General features: G+C 34.0%; 1 protein-coding gene across 1 annotated transcript in view; it reads right to left on the bottom strand.

The window, feature by feature from the left end:
- LOC150088829 (uncharacterized) overlaps nucleotides 1-17,084 on the bottom strand; it is a 247,355-nt gene that overhangs the window by 217,288 nt on the left and 12,983 nt on the right. The window contains exons 3-6 of the mRNA XM_090370333.1: nucleotides 12,035-12,210; nucleotides 9,864-9,936; nucleotides 7,126-7,193; nucleotides 1,330-1,452 (exon numbers count right to left, since the gene is read on the bottom strand). Coding sequence (XP_090226459.1) covers nucleotides 1,330-1,452; nucleotides 7,126-7,193; nucleotides 9,864-9,936; nucleotides 12,035-12,210 — 440 coding nt within the window. The remainder of the gene's footprint in view (nucleotides 1-1,329; nucleotides 1,453-7,125; nucleotides 7,194-9,863; nucleotides 9,937-12,034; nucleotides 12,211-17,084) is intronic.

Below are 17,084 nucleotides of genomic sequence, written 5' to 3'. Positions count from 1 at the left end.
ATACTCTAATAATTCATGAGGCATAAAAATTGAGTATATGACAGATACAGATATAAAGACAAGATCAAAGCATATAGCAGTGGTACTTGGACATACTGGGAGCACAACTGACTAACTCATGAGATGGGGTCCTGGTATTTCAGTAAGGCTATTACTAGTCGAATACACAAAGAATTAATTAAATGAAATTAAATGATAATAAGAAGAAAATATACCCAATAAAATTATATTGAGAGGGGGAAAAAAAAAACAATCCTAGGACCTATATTGAAAACAAAAGAATAATCTTGCCGAACAATATAATAACTCTGATATGCAAATAATAAGTAAAATTTTGTCTAAAATATAAAAGACTTTATATATTATAAAAATATATAATATAAACTAAAATATAAAAAATATAATATTGCTAGAAATAATGTAATGCCAAAATATAAGAATACCAAGCTATAACAGCCATATTTTTATAATATACAGTAAAAACAAAAGCCAAATAAAGTAATAGAAAAGAAAATTAAAATGTGCAGATCAAACAAGAAAAGGCATTAACACATAACTAAAGGTCTTATATAAACCAAAGTAAGATATCTGCAAAAGCAAATAAAATACCAAATCAATGGGAAGCCCAACTTGAGACATAGAATATAAAAAACATATTTCTCTATATATTTCTGGATCTTACTAATTAACCAATTTCTCTAACATTAAGAATCTTTAAGTAAGTTTCTAATATAAGCATTGAAGGGCATAAATATATACATATGGAGAAAACACTATATTTTTTAAGGAATAGTAGGCATGTGCTCTTCACCAGAATGAGTTATGTTTATACTGCATGGCAGGATGTCACAATTTAATCAAAAAAAACAAATATCACACAAACAACAAATATTAAAAATTTTGAGTTTTTGAGAAAATCTTTACAAGCTGCACACACACACTCGATATTTGCTTTTTGTCCTAGTTGAAACTATCACACACACAGTATAAAAACAGTCTACTTCAACAAAGATTATATGCACTACTTCTCCCACCTACCACAAATGGAGTGCACATACCAAAACTAATCATCATGTATAACCATACATGCCCTAAACTTTGTATCTTGCCTGTTTTGTATCTTGTTCATTTTGTATTTTCCTAACAGTTTTCCAGAAATTTTGAAACTTTTTTGAGGTTAAATGGCTTAAATAAAAAAGACCTACCAGAACTTAGAGGCATCTATGACAAAATAGGTTAACCAATTCCATAACCAGCACTAAATACAGACTGCTGCTGGCCTAGATCCACTTTAATCTATTAGTAATGTAATATGTAACAACGACTTACCAAAAGGTATGTTGTATCACGGCTATCATCATGTAGTAAATTCAGACAGAGTATTCCAACAGGAATGCATGTATCTCCAACTTCTTTTCTAGTTATTAAATTCACAAATACCACTTCTCCATTCTAGATAAAGCAGCAAAAATAATCATTAAAAGAACAAAAAAAAAACATTATTAAATTATGATTTTTAATTATGTAATCCCTCATCAATTGTGAGAGTTAAAGACTATTAAACCTCCATAATCAACATACTTAAAGAAATGGGAAAGGATGTTATATCCCTGGAAAGTTTAAAAATAGACACACAATTTTTAAAAAATAGAAATAGGAATATTTTGTAATGTAAAAATATAAATACCGCAAGTGCTTAATTTATCAGTAATCCAAAGAAGCCATTACATACAGGATTGTTAACAAGACAGGAGATGACAATGGTGATTAACTGACGAAAGAGATGAATACAGAGGAAGTAAACGAAACAGTTTGATGCAGTGAACATAAAAATTAACTTCAAGATTTGTGCGACTGAATATAGATCACTTTTTCTTTTTAATTGTTTGTAGAGTTTTTTATAAGATAATACAGCAGCTTCAATTTTGCTTTTATGGTTAATCTTTATTCCATAGGAGGACTGATCTTTTAACAGTTATTAATAACTTATTAATAATTAAAGTTATTAATAAGTTATTAATAATTTAAAGGTTATTAATAAAATGTATTGATAAATTTATTAATAAGTTATTAATAATTTAAAAGTTATTAATAAAATGTTCGATATTTTTTAGCCATTAGCTGTTGTTCCAAATTCTTTGTTGGAAAAGTTAGCATTAGTAGAGGCATATGATGCAAGAAAGCAAGCTTATACAGCAAAAAAAAAAAAAAAAAAAAAAAAAAAACCACCTTACCCTTTCACTCATCCATTCGCTCCAATTGTTTGTCTAGTTCTGCCTTGAATTTATTTAAGCTATCAACTTCTACAAAGACGGACGGAAGTTTATTACAGAAATCAACCACACGCTGGCTAAAGGCAAATTTCCGTGCATCTATTCTACAACTGTCTTTCCTCAATTTGAATTTATGTCCCCTCAGGTGATTAATCTGGGCAAGAGGATGAATCCCATCAGCATTGAGCTTGCTCAAACCATTCAAGGCCTTATACACTTCAATCAGATCACCTCGCACTGACACTGCAATTTGCAAATCTTAAGCCTTTCTTCATAAGAGCAATCCTTTGTTCTATTCACTAATTTTGCTGCTCTTCTCTGTACTCGTTCCAGCAGGTCTGTGTCCTTCTTAAAATAAGGCCTCCAGACTTGTATACAGTACTCAAGGTGGGGGCCTGACCAGTGCCTTATACAAGGGGATAATCACCTCCTTATCCCTGCTAGAAAAATTCCTGTATATCATTGACAAGACACCATGAGCTACACTTGCAGGCTGTCTGCACTGCTCAGAAAACTTCATATCTGACTGCACAATTACCCCCAGGTCCTTTTCATTCTCTACTACCCTGAGTGTAGTACCACACAGTTGATATGTTACTCTGGGGTTACTGCTACCTATATGCAGTACTTTACATTTGTCAGCGTTAAACTTCAGTTGCCACCTCTCAGCCCATCTGCTCAACGTTTCTAGATCCTGTTGCAGTAGTGTCATTAACAACCCTGCCAACCTCTGTATCTGCAAACTTAGACATTAAGCCTGAAATACCTTCATCAATATCATTAATAAATACAGAAAACAACAATGGACCCAACACTGAACCCTGGGGGACTCCAGTTCAAATTATATATCCACAGGGCAGCTCCTCCATTTGCACTGCCAACAGCTCTTCTGCCTGTAACTCTCCAAATTCCTTTATCACCAACATTCTTAACTAGCTCAACAATCCCGGATACTTTTCTTCTAACATTTGTAAATCCCTGACATATTCCGGTCACAGTTTTTTTCAACAGCAGTTCGTCATGCTGAAACCAGTATTGATACCTGCATTTCATTCATCCAAACGCACTTTAATGCTTTCTATCGTTGTCAGGAATCTAAAGTATTTCCAATAATCCGGAACAGTATCAGCCTCAACTGCTGCAAGATATTATTGGAGAGTCACTAATCTCAATGATATTTTAATTATAAAACTGAACATAATGGCTAAACCACTATAGCCAAACAAAATAGCCTTTTCAAGACTACATAACAAGGAAAACTATATGCAAGTGAATTTATAAAATGCCATAGTTCACACCTTGCAACTTTTAAGCATCTTGAAATATTTTAACAGTTACTAAATAAACTACAAAGTTTTTATTTTAAAGCAACTCACCTCACTGCAGAATATCAACTGCATATCTGAGGCTAATATCAGTCATACTATTTTCTTTACATGTGATCTGCATAACTTATTGATTATTAGTTACTAATTCCATTAATTTAATGAAATTAATAATTTATGAGCAATTATTAAGAAGTCAATTTTCTGCCATGTTTTTACTGTCTATTTACATATTAAACTGCATATACAGTATAGAGTTTTCAATATTACAAGAATTATATATATCAAAAGTAATTATTATATTTCACAAAAATATGAGATAACAACAGAGCTGAACTGATATTCAAATGTTTTGTTTACCTTAACATGAAATAAGTTAATGAATATCAAATTCAACACATTCTCCATAAATAAACAATACTCCAGCTAGCAAATAGTAAAAATAAGGTATGAAAGGGGAACCACAGATAAGTAAACTATAATCAGCAAAAATTAATCCTAAAATGGAAACTATGAATGTACAAAAACTACAATCAGAGAGAGAGAGATTGCAGTTTTACTTCTCACATGATGAGAGAATACATCCTGCAGAAATATTGTGATTAACATTATCATTATTATTGGTCTATACTCATTGTTTTATTCTGTAACATTTTTCACAGATTTTATTATATCAGCAGTTAATAAAACTGAAGGTATACTATAACCATGATTCTCATGGGAATCCCTTCAGAGAAGTCAAGTCGCATAACCAAATGAATAAATAATCATGAAAGTAAGATGTATACCGCAAACGGTATGTTTCTATTGGGAGAGATTGGTGGTGGGGCAGGAAGGGAAGTGGTATTTAAAATCAGCAATAGCATCTGGAAGATGCTATTGCTGATTTTAAATACCACTTCCCACTTCTGATTTTAAATACCACTTTTAAATACCAAAGGTAGAGTATGTAGCTTCCTGCATAGTGCACTTATCCCTGCAGCAGTATCAAACAATTAAAACTTTTACAAGGATGGGTTAATTTTAAAAAAAAACTAATAAAGAAATGATGTGATTATAATTAAGAATAAATTAATTATCACAAACAATTAAAAAAGAGAGAAAGATAGATAGAAAAAAAGGTGGATTTATTTTGGTGAAGTTTTCCCAAATGGAAATATAGCTGTAAGTTAAGATAATGAGAATTTTTATCTCAAATAAGTATTACAGGGTAATCGATAAAATATTTTACAACACTGACTTTATTTAAGATAAAAATATATGAACATATATTTTGAATATATATAAATTCTCTTATACCACATGGATTAGGAAAAACAAAACAGACTTTCATTATACTTATATCATTTTAAAGCACAATATCAACATTAAATTGTTATCTAGGGGTGTTTCAAGATTCTTTTCAAATCCTATTATCAGACGAAGTGGGGATTGGTAAGAAGAAAGTCTCACTCATCGGATACTAACTGCTAAATATTCAAAAAAAAAAATAAAAATAAAATAAATTTTAAAAAATCTTTTCCTAAATTAAACTGTGCATATTTATTCTTCAAACAGGCCTCTGAGGTTGGGTATATTCATATTGTAGTTTTAAATGTTTTTTTTTTTCACCAACCTTATGTAGAAATAAAACAACGAAAACGGAAACTGGAATCTTGATAACTATGTATTTATAATAAATTATATTTAACTTTAATATATGAAATATACATATAAAATATACATTAAAATATACTGGGTTCTTAACCCAGTATATTAAATACTGGGTTAAGAACCTTTCTGAATTTAGTATTAAGGACAGCAAAGACTTTGTGCATTTTATTAGAGGCCAACGCATAGAAGAGAATGAAATTATGATATCTTTCGACGTGAAATCTCTATTTACATGTATTCCGACTGACCATGGAGTGCGTTGTGCACACATGGCCTTATGGAAAGATACCACTCTAAATACTAGAACACAATTAAATTTAGAAGATATTGAGAAAGGTATAGAATTATGCCTCTCAAGCACCACTATGGTGTTTGATAATACTATGTATAAGCAGGTTAACGGTATAGCCATGGACTCCCCCATTAGTGCAATTATAGCTAATTTAGCTATGGAGGAACTCGAGGCCAGAATATTTAATGTTAGTGTTCTCCCTATGCGGCCCTGGAAAAGATACGTAGAAGATATGTTTTCAATTATTCGAAAGGGGAGTGAAGATCAGGTGTTGAATATTTTAAATGGCTTCTCCCCATTCATACAATTTACTTCGGAGGCAGAAGAAGGAGGAGTTTTGCCGTTCCTAGATGTGTTGGTCTGTAGGGAAGACCAACAACTAAAGACTAAGGTCTATAGGAAATCGATGTGTAAAGGTCAATATTCGCACTACAATTCAGCTCAGGCCAACCATCATAGGAACAGTGTGGTTAGAACAGTTGACAGGGCAAAATCACACTGTAGTACCTCCGAGGATAGGAAGGTAGAGTATGAACGCGTCACGACGGATCTTACAAAATGTGGCTACCCCCAGAGGATTATAGAAAAATATATTAAAGGAAATCAGAGGAGAGGCGAATCTTTTACGCCAGTATCCACTGCATACATTCCCTACTATCCGGGTCTAACCGATCATATAACTAGAATACTAAGAAATTATTGGATGCGTTGTGTGCAGCTTCCGGGGCGGAGGCTGCACACAATCGTGTCACAAGTAAAGGATCCTATTCAAAAAGAGAATGCAAGTGGGATTGTATATAGTATTAGATGCCCGGATTGTGGGGAGTGTTATGTAGGGGAAACAAAAGGGGGTGCACACTAAGGCAATAAGAAATGCGGAGTATGGTAAGTCCGCCGTGGCCGAGCATTTTTGGGACAAGCAGCACCAGATCTCCCCGGACGATGCTATCATCACCGATCGGGCGCATAAGTTCTGGGACCGCAAGTGGCTCGAGAGTTTGCGGATCTGTTCCACAGTGAACATTAATAGAGATAGAGGAACGTGGATCCATCCCCTCTTTGAGGCTACTATCTTCAGAAGGGATGAACGGTTCCATATGACGCACTCTCGAGCCACTTCAGATTCCATAACACAAGAGAATGGAACACGTGGGAATGAGACACGTGATGAGTACAGTGATCCTGTTGGTATTGAAAGACCGCACCGCAGAACAAAGAAAATACCGCTGAAGAAGAGGGCAGGAGCCTTTGAAAGCTATGGTTTTATCGCTTTTAATTTAGTATATTTTAATGTATTTTATTGTTCTTAACCCAGTATATTTTAATGTTATTTTATATGTATATTTCGTATATTAAAGTTAAATGTAATTTATTGTAAATACAGGCAAATATAATTTATTATAAATACATAGTCATCAAGATTCCAGTTTTCGTTTTCGTTGTGTTTTATTTCTATATAAGGTTGGTGAAAAACATTTAAAACTACATATTTATATTTCTCATAAAATAATCTAACACTAAATTTTATTTAACACTAATAATAAGTATGCAGAATCCAATAAAAAAATTATGTTATACCTACTTCACTACCAATGATGGCAATATGCTGGCCATGAAGGGTCTGCCACCACTGAACAGCAGCTGCAGGCACTAAAAAAAATAAATAAATAAACAACCACATGACAAATATTAATTCTGATAAGGCAAAATGCTAACAATAAATTATAAAAAAATAAATAATAATGGAAACTGCTTTTCAAATCTTTCAATAATGATTAAATAACAAGGGCTATTTCAGTCTTGTTTCAAAATGGCATATCAAGATGAAAATAGCCTCAACAGGATATCCTAAAAGTTCCATATATTGTACATTTGATTAATTCTGTGTTGACAGACTGTCAACACAATTCTAAACAAGTAACGAATACAATTTGGACAGCTACCATCTTGAAGCAAGGTGGAAGACAAAAAAAAACTCCATCAGGAGTACCCTAATTTTATTTCCTCATATTTAACTGTAAATTTATTATTATTAGCTATGAGGTGCAAGGAAGCCTGAGGCTTATACTGCACCAGCCAAAAAAATTCCTGGGTTACCCTGAGAGAGAGAGAGACAGAGAGAGAGAGAGAGAGAGAGAGAGAGAAGTAGAAGGAAATCGCCAAAAAAGAGAAGAATGATGATATCCAGCTCAGGACCCTGGGTGCCAAGCCCATACTCACCAGATGTGAGCCCCTGGGGATTATGGATCAGAAAAATTGTGGTGGAAGGAACACAGACATTGTGTCTCATAAGCCCATTTTCTATTTTTGGAAAACAGTCGAAAAATACTGTTTATAAAATACCATACTACTTACTCTTCTAAATTAGACAGGATAAAGAACTTCTGTATATGAAATTTTTCTCCTTTCAGAAAAATAAAGGTTTTGAAGAACTAAATAATTTCATTATTTTACCTTGTGATATACAGAAGCCTCCATAGCCAGGTGGGCAGGAGCAGTAGTGCGTAGCACATGCTTCTTGATTAGACCAGGGTTCGAGCCCATTACTACCAAATACGGAGGTTGCAGAAGGTCAGGGAATGACCACCGCATATCCCCAAGTCCAGATAAAGGGTAAGGGTTGGCATCAGGAAGGGCATCCAGCTGTAAAAATTGTATGCCAAAACAATAAAAACACTGACCCCATATAATAATGGGAAAAAGCAAGGACAAAAAAAAAAAACCTTGTGATATACAGAATTCATTACTGATCTTACAAAATACAGTATGCTCTTAGATATTTTCAAGACCCAGTAAAGCTAAACAGGTATTATCTTCTTCATCAGTTTTTTTCACTTCACTGTTTAAATGTTTATTTTTTGCATCAAAGAAACTAAGCCATAAAATATCTGTGTATTATCAATCTGCTGTTTTACTAGATTAACCCCCTCCCAAGTTTCTGAAAGGGGGAGGAAGGATGAGTGCAACCTTCATCTAACACTGACTAAATTTATTACAAAAAGGCACATAAAAATTCCACCTTAATGCAATTCAAATCCAGGTTTTACACATTCAGTGCAGAAGAGCAGTGTTCATAACCACTGTGTTGACTGCAAGGGCTCTAGTCCATTACAGCTAAGGTTTTCATGCTGTATTCTCTGGAAATCTAGGTTTATAAACCACTGTGTTGACTGCAAGGGCTCTAGTCCATTACAGCTAAGGTTTTCATGCTGTATTCTCTGGAAATCTAGGTTTATCCAAAGAGATCACAGGAGTTCTGCAAATATTTTTTTATTGGTGTTTTATTTTATTTGTGTACAAGTTTTTTTTTTTTTTTTTTTGACTGGTTGCAGCATGTGCATTAATTGAAGTTTCTGTACGTTGTAATTTTCAAGAAATATGTGTGAAGGGAAGTTGGTCCGAAAAACGGAGATTGTAGGAATAAATGAGGAAGAAGAAAAGTTGGTTCTGTGAGTTTTAAGTTGGACAGTAAAAGGATGGTGACTGGTTGCGGCATGTGTTCAGGCTGGTTTGAAAGAGACGGGAGGAATTATAGAAGCCAATTCAGAAGGACAGTGCCCATATGTTCTTTAATATATTAAAATCTCTGTAATAAAATTGGGTTTGCCAAAGGGATTCATGGCTGAAAAACACTGACAAGCCTCCTCTTACATGAGGGAGAAGATACTGGTCAAGTCCCCATACTGACCTGATGGTTTGGATACACAAGTGTACATTCACAGGCTGACTTATCCACAATAGCCCCAGAATATAACTCATAAGGAAAATCCAACTCCCTGGCCTGAGAATAGCTAACTCAGTCCCAAATAAAGAGTTCAAACATGTGACAAAATTACTCTACTATCACAGACGACTTAAAGTATACTTGCTACCAATTATCTAAATATGCATTCAGATCATGATCACAAAGCATAATTAAAATTTGTGGTGTCAGTTTAAATTTAAATGAAAATCTCTCCCCAACCACCACTACCAAAAAAAATTAATAATAGTGTTTATTTTACTGCAGCCACTCACCAGAATAAGTTTTATTCTAGATTTTATGTGAGTAAGTAAACATCTTATAATCCAGTAACCACTTTATGTTTTGCCATGCATTTATTTTTCTGTATTTATTTTCCTAAAATTGGAAAACTGGATTTCTTTTCAGCATATAAAGGAAGGTCAAATTTAAATTAATACATAACTTTATATTTAAATTTGATTAATTTTAATGAAAATTAAAAATCAAATAAGATTTTTATCCATTTATTAATAATATCTATTTATAATTGTACACTCTCAATTAATTTCTTTACAATAAGCTTCAAAGAAACTAACCTTTGTGTTTGGTAACTTTGATTGCAGTTAGGTCATCTGTTTTCCAGCAGTGTGATATTTCTATGGAGGGGTCCTTGAAAATAATTAAGGAAAAAAAAAAAAAAAAAGCCAGTTTAGTACATACTTTCATCTCATAATAAATAATATCTTTAATATGAAATTTAAAACAACTGATTCACAACTAAAATATTATATAATGCAGTCAAATTCCTGGCTTGCTGTTGCCAAATTGTACTTTCAACCTGCATCTACTTGTACACAGTAGTTCATTAATCATTCAGTACAAGTTTCATTGCTGTGCGCATTTGAAGTGCATTTATTTAATTATGATTTCTCAGTGTAAAAAATATAAAATTTGGAAAATCTTGCAAAAATCAGATTTTGCCAATGCTTAGAGACATTATGAAACACTGGAAATGATGTATGAGGTTTACAGAAAATTTTTTTTGTCTCACATTGCCATGTCTGAATGGCATGACAGATTTAAAAGGGAAGAGAAAGTTTAGCAGATAATAAACATGCTGGAAGACCTTTAACAGTTTGCATACCCAAAAAAATTGAAACAGCTGGACAACTCATGCATTAGAACTGCATTCTGACCAATGATAAACTTGCAGGAGCTTTAAGCTTTTCACACAAAACTGCCATGGAATTTTAAGCAGATTTGAACATGCATCAGGTTGCTCAGTGTGGTGCCTCAGATGCTTTCTGATGCTGTTGTTCTTAAAATCTATCATCACCAGAGAAAAGACTTGGTATTTTCTCTATGACCCACAAACAAAGTACACATCATCAACATGTAAACTGCCTCATTCACTGCAATAAAAAAAAAATTTTGGCAAGACAGGACAAAAAGAAAGGTAACACTAGGAGTAAACTTTTTGACCATCACAGTATTGTGCACTATAAATTTATTCCTCAAGGTGCCATTGTGAATAAGGAAAGATATGTAGAGGTATTATACTGGCTACAAGAGACAATTCAGCAAAAGCATCTGGAACAGTAAACACCACCAAATCTGCAGCAAACAAAACACAATGGTGGCAAAAGTGAATTACTGTTCAAGGAAAATACTTTAAGAGTGTCTGTCTCTATCTATGTATAGTTACAGTTAATATGCAAGTTGTGCTTAATGGTACCACATATGCATGTTAAACTAGCGGAAAGTCTAATGAAATCAATAAGAGAACAGTAGGACCCCTCATTTGAAACAAAAAAAAGGCAGAAAAATCAACTGAAATAACTATGAAATTAACGCTAATTATAAAAAGGATAACAATGATCCATTAATCGAATGCTAAATAAAAGGTTAACTAACCTTTAAATTAGCATTCAATTAACTAATTTCATGTGAAATTACTATTATTTTCACTGTTATTATTTACTATTGTTAATTAATATTATAATATTACACATCCCCACATCATGCCTTTCACCCAATATACGAAATTAATATTCTATCAAATATATGACCAATTTACTGTGTACTTTCTGACTGAGTTGTATTTGACCCTGAAACATGAGTGAATACCAGACTGAATGAGAAAGATATGAATTTATATACATAGCAGAACTGCTCTATTCTTTCCTATTCCAAGCCTACAAAAACTATTTATTTAAAAATGAATAAAATAAATAAATAAATAAAAAATATTGTATTTATTTAAAAGAAATGTCACTGCTCCAACAGCTGTTTCTGTGGTAATACCACCTTGTCAGAGAGCATGCCAATGCTGTTAGCACCAGACTATTAGCAGGTGATGTCAATGTTGCACTAACTACTTTCCTCCTGGGAATGAGTTTTTAATATTTCTGAAGCATTTCTTTTTTGTTGTTTTTTTATAATACTGAATCTATATTAGGGAATTTATAGGTGTTTATCATGCAAACATGGAAATGAAAATTAACAGAATCAACCAGTCAGCCTGCCTGATTCTATTGAAATCACACAAGATTTTTGCTTGCGTAATACTACTGGGGAGGGAATGGGGAACAAGGATAATCTTTCAATGGGAAAAAAAAGTTTGTATTAAGATGGCAAATCTGCAGTAAGGATTAAAGGAAACATATACAACAGCTTACTCTACAGTTTTCATCTGATTAATGATAATAATTATGCTAAAAATAAATTATTAGAAAATAACTAAAAAAAACAGAGCTCAAAATCGTACCAGAAAATGCATCACAGGCAAAATATATAAGGTTCCATCGGCCGATGCTAAAAGTAGCCATGATCCAGAAGGGTCAAAAGATATAGCTTTTATTCTTTTCTTTTGACAAGAAAACCAATTTAACTGTTGTACAATGGGCTTACTGTTAACAGCCACATAGTAAAACAAAAGATAACCTGTAAAAAAGGTAAAGGAAGTAATACATAAATATAAACGTGTATTATATAATAAATTAATTATATTGTAACTCATAACAAAAATAATATCTTATAATATAAAATTGGCCAAAAACTTTAAAATTTGTAAATCAATGAAAAGAAAATCAAATAATAAGAGAAGGATCCACTTTCATTATCTATTTCCATTATCATTTACCATGTATTGTGGAACACAGTATGCTGAAATTGCTTAAGATTATTTCTCAGTTTAATAGTTTTAAATCTAAATTTTGCAAAACAAAATATATAGCCTTATTTTTTGATAAATTAAATACAAATAAAATAATTTATATAATTAAATATAACAAATAAAGAAAATTACTATATTCATTACACAAACTGGTATCTTCAATAAATTCAAAAACTATCAGACAAACCCTACTAAAAAAAAAAAGAAAAAAAGTCTAATATCAGCACATAAAACATTTACAACTGCACAGTATTTGTTAATACAGAATCACCAACCTTATTATTCTTTTCAATATATTGTTCCTCTACACCAGGGGTCGGCAACCTTGGCTCTTTGAGCATGTAACTGTGGCTCTTTAACTTTTAGCCCAGATGAAGCAAAGTTTGAAATGGAGTTAGAGGACTTAAAAATCAAGGACATGTGTGGAGTGCAAGACTAAAATGCCTTAAAACTGAAATTGAGCATTTGGAGAGGCAAAAGGCTGCCCTCACAATTCTACATAAATGGATGCCGATAGAGTTGAAAAACCAAGAATAAATTGTGTTCAATGCGTGGTGTAGCTTACCGGACACATATATAAATTTGAAAATATTTGCGTTTGGATTTCTCTCAGTTTTTGGTTCGACGAATTTCTTCGGGCAAATATTTTCAAACATGAACTATATTAAAAATAAATCAAGAAACTGTCTGAACAATGCAAGTCTCTTGGCATGTTTAAAGATGAAAATTACGGCATACTTCCCTGATGCTGAGAGACTCGCTCAAGAAGTTCAACAGCAAAAGTCACATTAATTAGAAATATTATTAATAAATAATATTTCAAAAAAAATATATTTTTTTTTTAATAAAACACCTTCCCACTATTTCATTTCTCAAAAAACTCCCCCATCCCTCCCCCTTTCTTGAGCTGAAGTGCAGCTTTTCGGATTCTCTCTTTTTTATAATTAGATGTAAAATGGCTTTTCACTCAAAAAGGTTGCTGACCCCTGCTCTACACTGACACATTTTTGTCATCACCATGAAAAGGTACTGATGCTGACAACATGGAAAGGAGCAGGCTGACAGTGTAGCCAGTTCAGAATACTACATTTGATTATCATGTCTTAAATTTCCAGCCTATCACGAACCCCTTCATTGGTTTAAACTGGTGATAATTACTGGGAGATAAATCTAAACAGAAAGGAAAAGGTGGTTCACAATTTCCTAGCCATCCAAAGTGGCCAATATTATTGTCAAATTTGCCATATGTGAACATTTTGTTATAGAATGATTCCCTCTGGCAGTTTTCCAGGCCTTTTCTTCACAAACTATTGTATACACATCAATGAAAAGGAAATTGTTATATTACTGATCATTAACTACTTCACAAGGGGGCAGAAAACCAACAAGAATCAACCTTTCTGAATCCCAAAAGACAACCAGCATGACCTTGTCAGTTGAAGGCTGTCTTGAATTTTTTGGGTAGTGGAATCCTTCATTGTGTTATCCCATACTGGACTTCTGATGCTAGAGTGAAGTAGTATATTCACGTCTCATCGGAAGTCACTAATCACTAAAGAAATACAATTCCCTTGGTTTTGACGCTGAGCAGAAATAGCAACATGTTATGCCTTCTGGTGAAATGTCAGCATCTCTAGGACCCACCATCATTGGGTAATTCGTCTGTTTTAGATGAATTAGTGTGATGTTGCATCAGAAGAGTAGACTGGTTCTTGGCAATTATGGGAAAGAAAGCACCACTCATTGCAGAAATTAACACAAGAATTTTCTGATATATGTCAAAATGATTGTCTCTATTTCTAAAAAAAGCACCCTGGGTGCCCATCTGTCTCATATTGAAGTCTTCATGCAAAATTATATGCGCAGAGCCCACATATGTGCCTAATGATGTTATAAGTTCACTATTATCTAATGCATCACACAGATTTGTGACTGGGAGGAAGAAACGTTATCATTAAGATTCTGTGCCATAAAATTACATCCGTCTTTCATAGCCTCTGCCTAGAATGGGTAATGTCCTCAGAACTGATTTGCAGTTCTTGGTTGATGTGTTTTGTTCTCACACAATTCTTTTCCTAGAACTGTGAAATCTAGACCTCATGCATCATTCATATATTTTTCATATCCATCAGACTTTAAAGACATTTAAATATATTTTACATGAATATCAATAGCAATTTCTTCGTACAGATTTAAAAACCAAATAATAACATACTGCCCTTGAAAAGAAAATTATGCCATTTTTCACTATCACACACACCCCCACTTAGAGTGTGTGTGGTATGGGTGTTTATTGGCGCATTAGCTGCTATGGCTATAGTGCGCCTATTCGTAGGAATATTAAAAAATAATCCAGTTTAAATTTGTTTCAGTTCTGAAGCCAATTTATAAAAGATGATACACTCCAATTTGTTTTAAAAAGCAGAAAAGCTCGTTAACATTTGCGTCCTCTCCAATGATATGATGTAAAGTCAATGGTTCTCGACGATTAGCCAGATTTTGAAGTATTGCAGCTCAATGTTGTTGATACTGTGGACAATCAATCAGAATGTGTTTGACTGTTAGATATTCTAAGCAGTGTGGACACTGAGGAGGATCATCGCCCATTAGTAGATGGAGGTGAGTCAGATGGGTGTGTCCTATTCTCATTCGTGTGAGTACCACTTCTTCCCGCCGCAGTGTCTGATTGCTGGAGTGCCAGAACTTTGGGTATTGTTTCAGCTGGAAAAGTTTGTTATTCGTTTGGTTATGCCATAATTCTGTCCACTGTGCATGGCATGCTGCTTGAATTAAGATATTATAATCGGGCACTGGAATAGGGACAGAAGTTAGGTCTGAACTTGGACTTTTGGCAGATATATCAGCCACTTCATTCCCTTTTATGCCTGAATGTGCTGGAATCCAGAAAACTTCACTAGTTGTTGACGATGATAAATCTGCAATAACAAACTCCTGATTTTCATTACAATATGGTGATTCTTTTGAGATGTATTCTGCATTGCTTTAATTGAGCTGAGAGAGTCAGTATAAACTATATATTTTGCAGATGGATGTAGAGTCAAATTTTCTAGAGCTAACTGTATTGCATATAGTTCTGCTGAAAAGTTGCTATACTCAGGTGGAAGAGAAGCTGATATGATAGCAGAGGGAAACACTGCTGCTGCTCCAACAGTTGACAGAGATTTGGAACCATCCGTATATATCAGCAAGAAGTCGGCATAGGTTTGAATATGGCTAGCATGGAGTTGTTGCATAGTCACTGACGGTAGGCAATTCTTTCCCCATTGAAGAAAATAGGTATCAGAGGTCAGTTGAGGAAAGGTGGTCCATGGTGGATGAGAGCAACTCTTTATCTGTTGCCTATTGTGGAGAGGAACATTCCAGTTCTGTGATATTTCAAGGAACCGTAGGCCAGCTGGTTGGATTTTACTTGGTTTATTTCTATAGAGATTAACTAGTGGTTGATTAAAAAGGTATGGCTGAATAGGATGCGAATAGGAAGTCTGTATTTTGGCTGCATATTTAAGTAGTAACATTTTTCTACGAAGATGCAGACGGGCTCATTAGCTTCAATGTATAGACTCTGAGTTGGAGATGTCCTGTATGCACCAATTGCAATCCGCAGTGCGTTATGTTGAATAGGATCCAGCCAACATAGCACACACCTTCGGGCAGAATCATAAACTGGAGCACCATAATCTAAACGGGATCTAATCAGTGCTCTATATAAGAGCAGCAAAGTTGTACGATCTGCTCCCCAAGAGAGGGCAGATAAAGCTCTTAGCATGTTGATCTTTTTAAGACAGGCAGTACGTATTAATTTAACATGCTCTAAGAAGTTGAGCTTACTGTCCAGGATTAGTCCCAAGAATTTCATATTGCTGGCAATCAGAATGGTGGAATTTGAAATCCGAAGTTCAGGATCTGCATGCAATTTGCGTTGACAGCAAAAGTGGATCGCAACTGTTTTCTGTTGGGAAAGACGATATCCATTGAGCTCAGCCCACTTTTGAACTTTATTGAGGGACATCTGCAATTGCCTTTTGATAGATCTCATGTTCTGAGAATGGCAAGAAATAGCGAGATCGTCAGCGTAAAGGTAAGCCTCTACAGTATTTGGAAGTACTTTTGTAATGGAATCAATTTTAAGGGCAAACAAGGTTGCACTCAAAACTGATCCTTGTGGTACTCCTTCCTGCGAGAATGTAGCAGAAAGGGAATTTTGATATCTCAACTGGAAAGATCGGCTCTTGAGGAAGTTCCTAATAAATATGGGTAGGTTGCCTCGTAGACCAAGATTATATAGGTCACTGAGAATGCCATACCACCAGGTAGTATCAAATGTCTTCTCTATATCAATGGAGACCATGACAAGGTGTTCGTTTTTCACAAAGGCATTGCGAATTTCAGATTCTGCCTTGATCATCAGATCTAGGGATGACCTGTTTTTGCGAAAGCCATGTTGACAATTACTCAGTAGATGTTGAGTTTCAATGATCCAAGTGAGTCGACTATGGATCATTTTTTCAAGAATTTTACCAAGGCAACTTGACAGAGATATTGGTCTGTAACTATTAGAACTGGAGGGATCTTTTCCAGGTTCCAAAAACACCAAAACTGTAGCATGGTGCCAAGAGGTTGG

This window comes from Mastigoproctus giganteus, chromosome 3, assembly GCF_048544385.1.
Source record: "Mastigoproctus giganteus isolate SK-2022 chromosome 3, ASM4854438v1, whole genome shotgun sequence".
Lineage (NCBI taxonomy): Eukaryota > Metazoa > Arthropoda > Arachnida > Uropygi > Thelyphonidae > Mastigoproctus > Mastigoproctus giganteus.
This window is presented reverse-complemented; position numbering and strand designations above follow the sequence as displayed.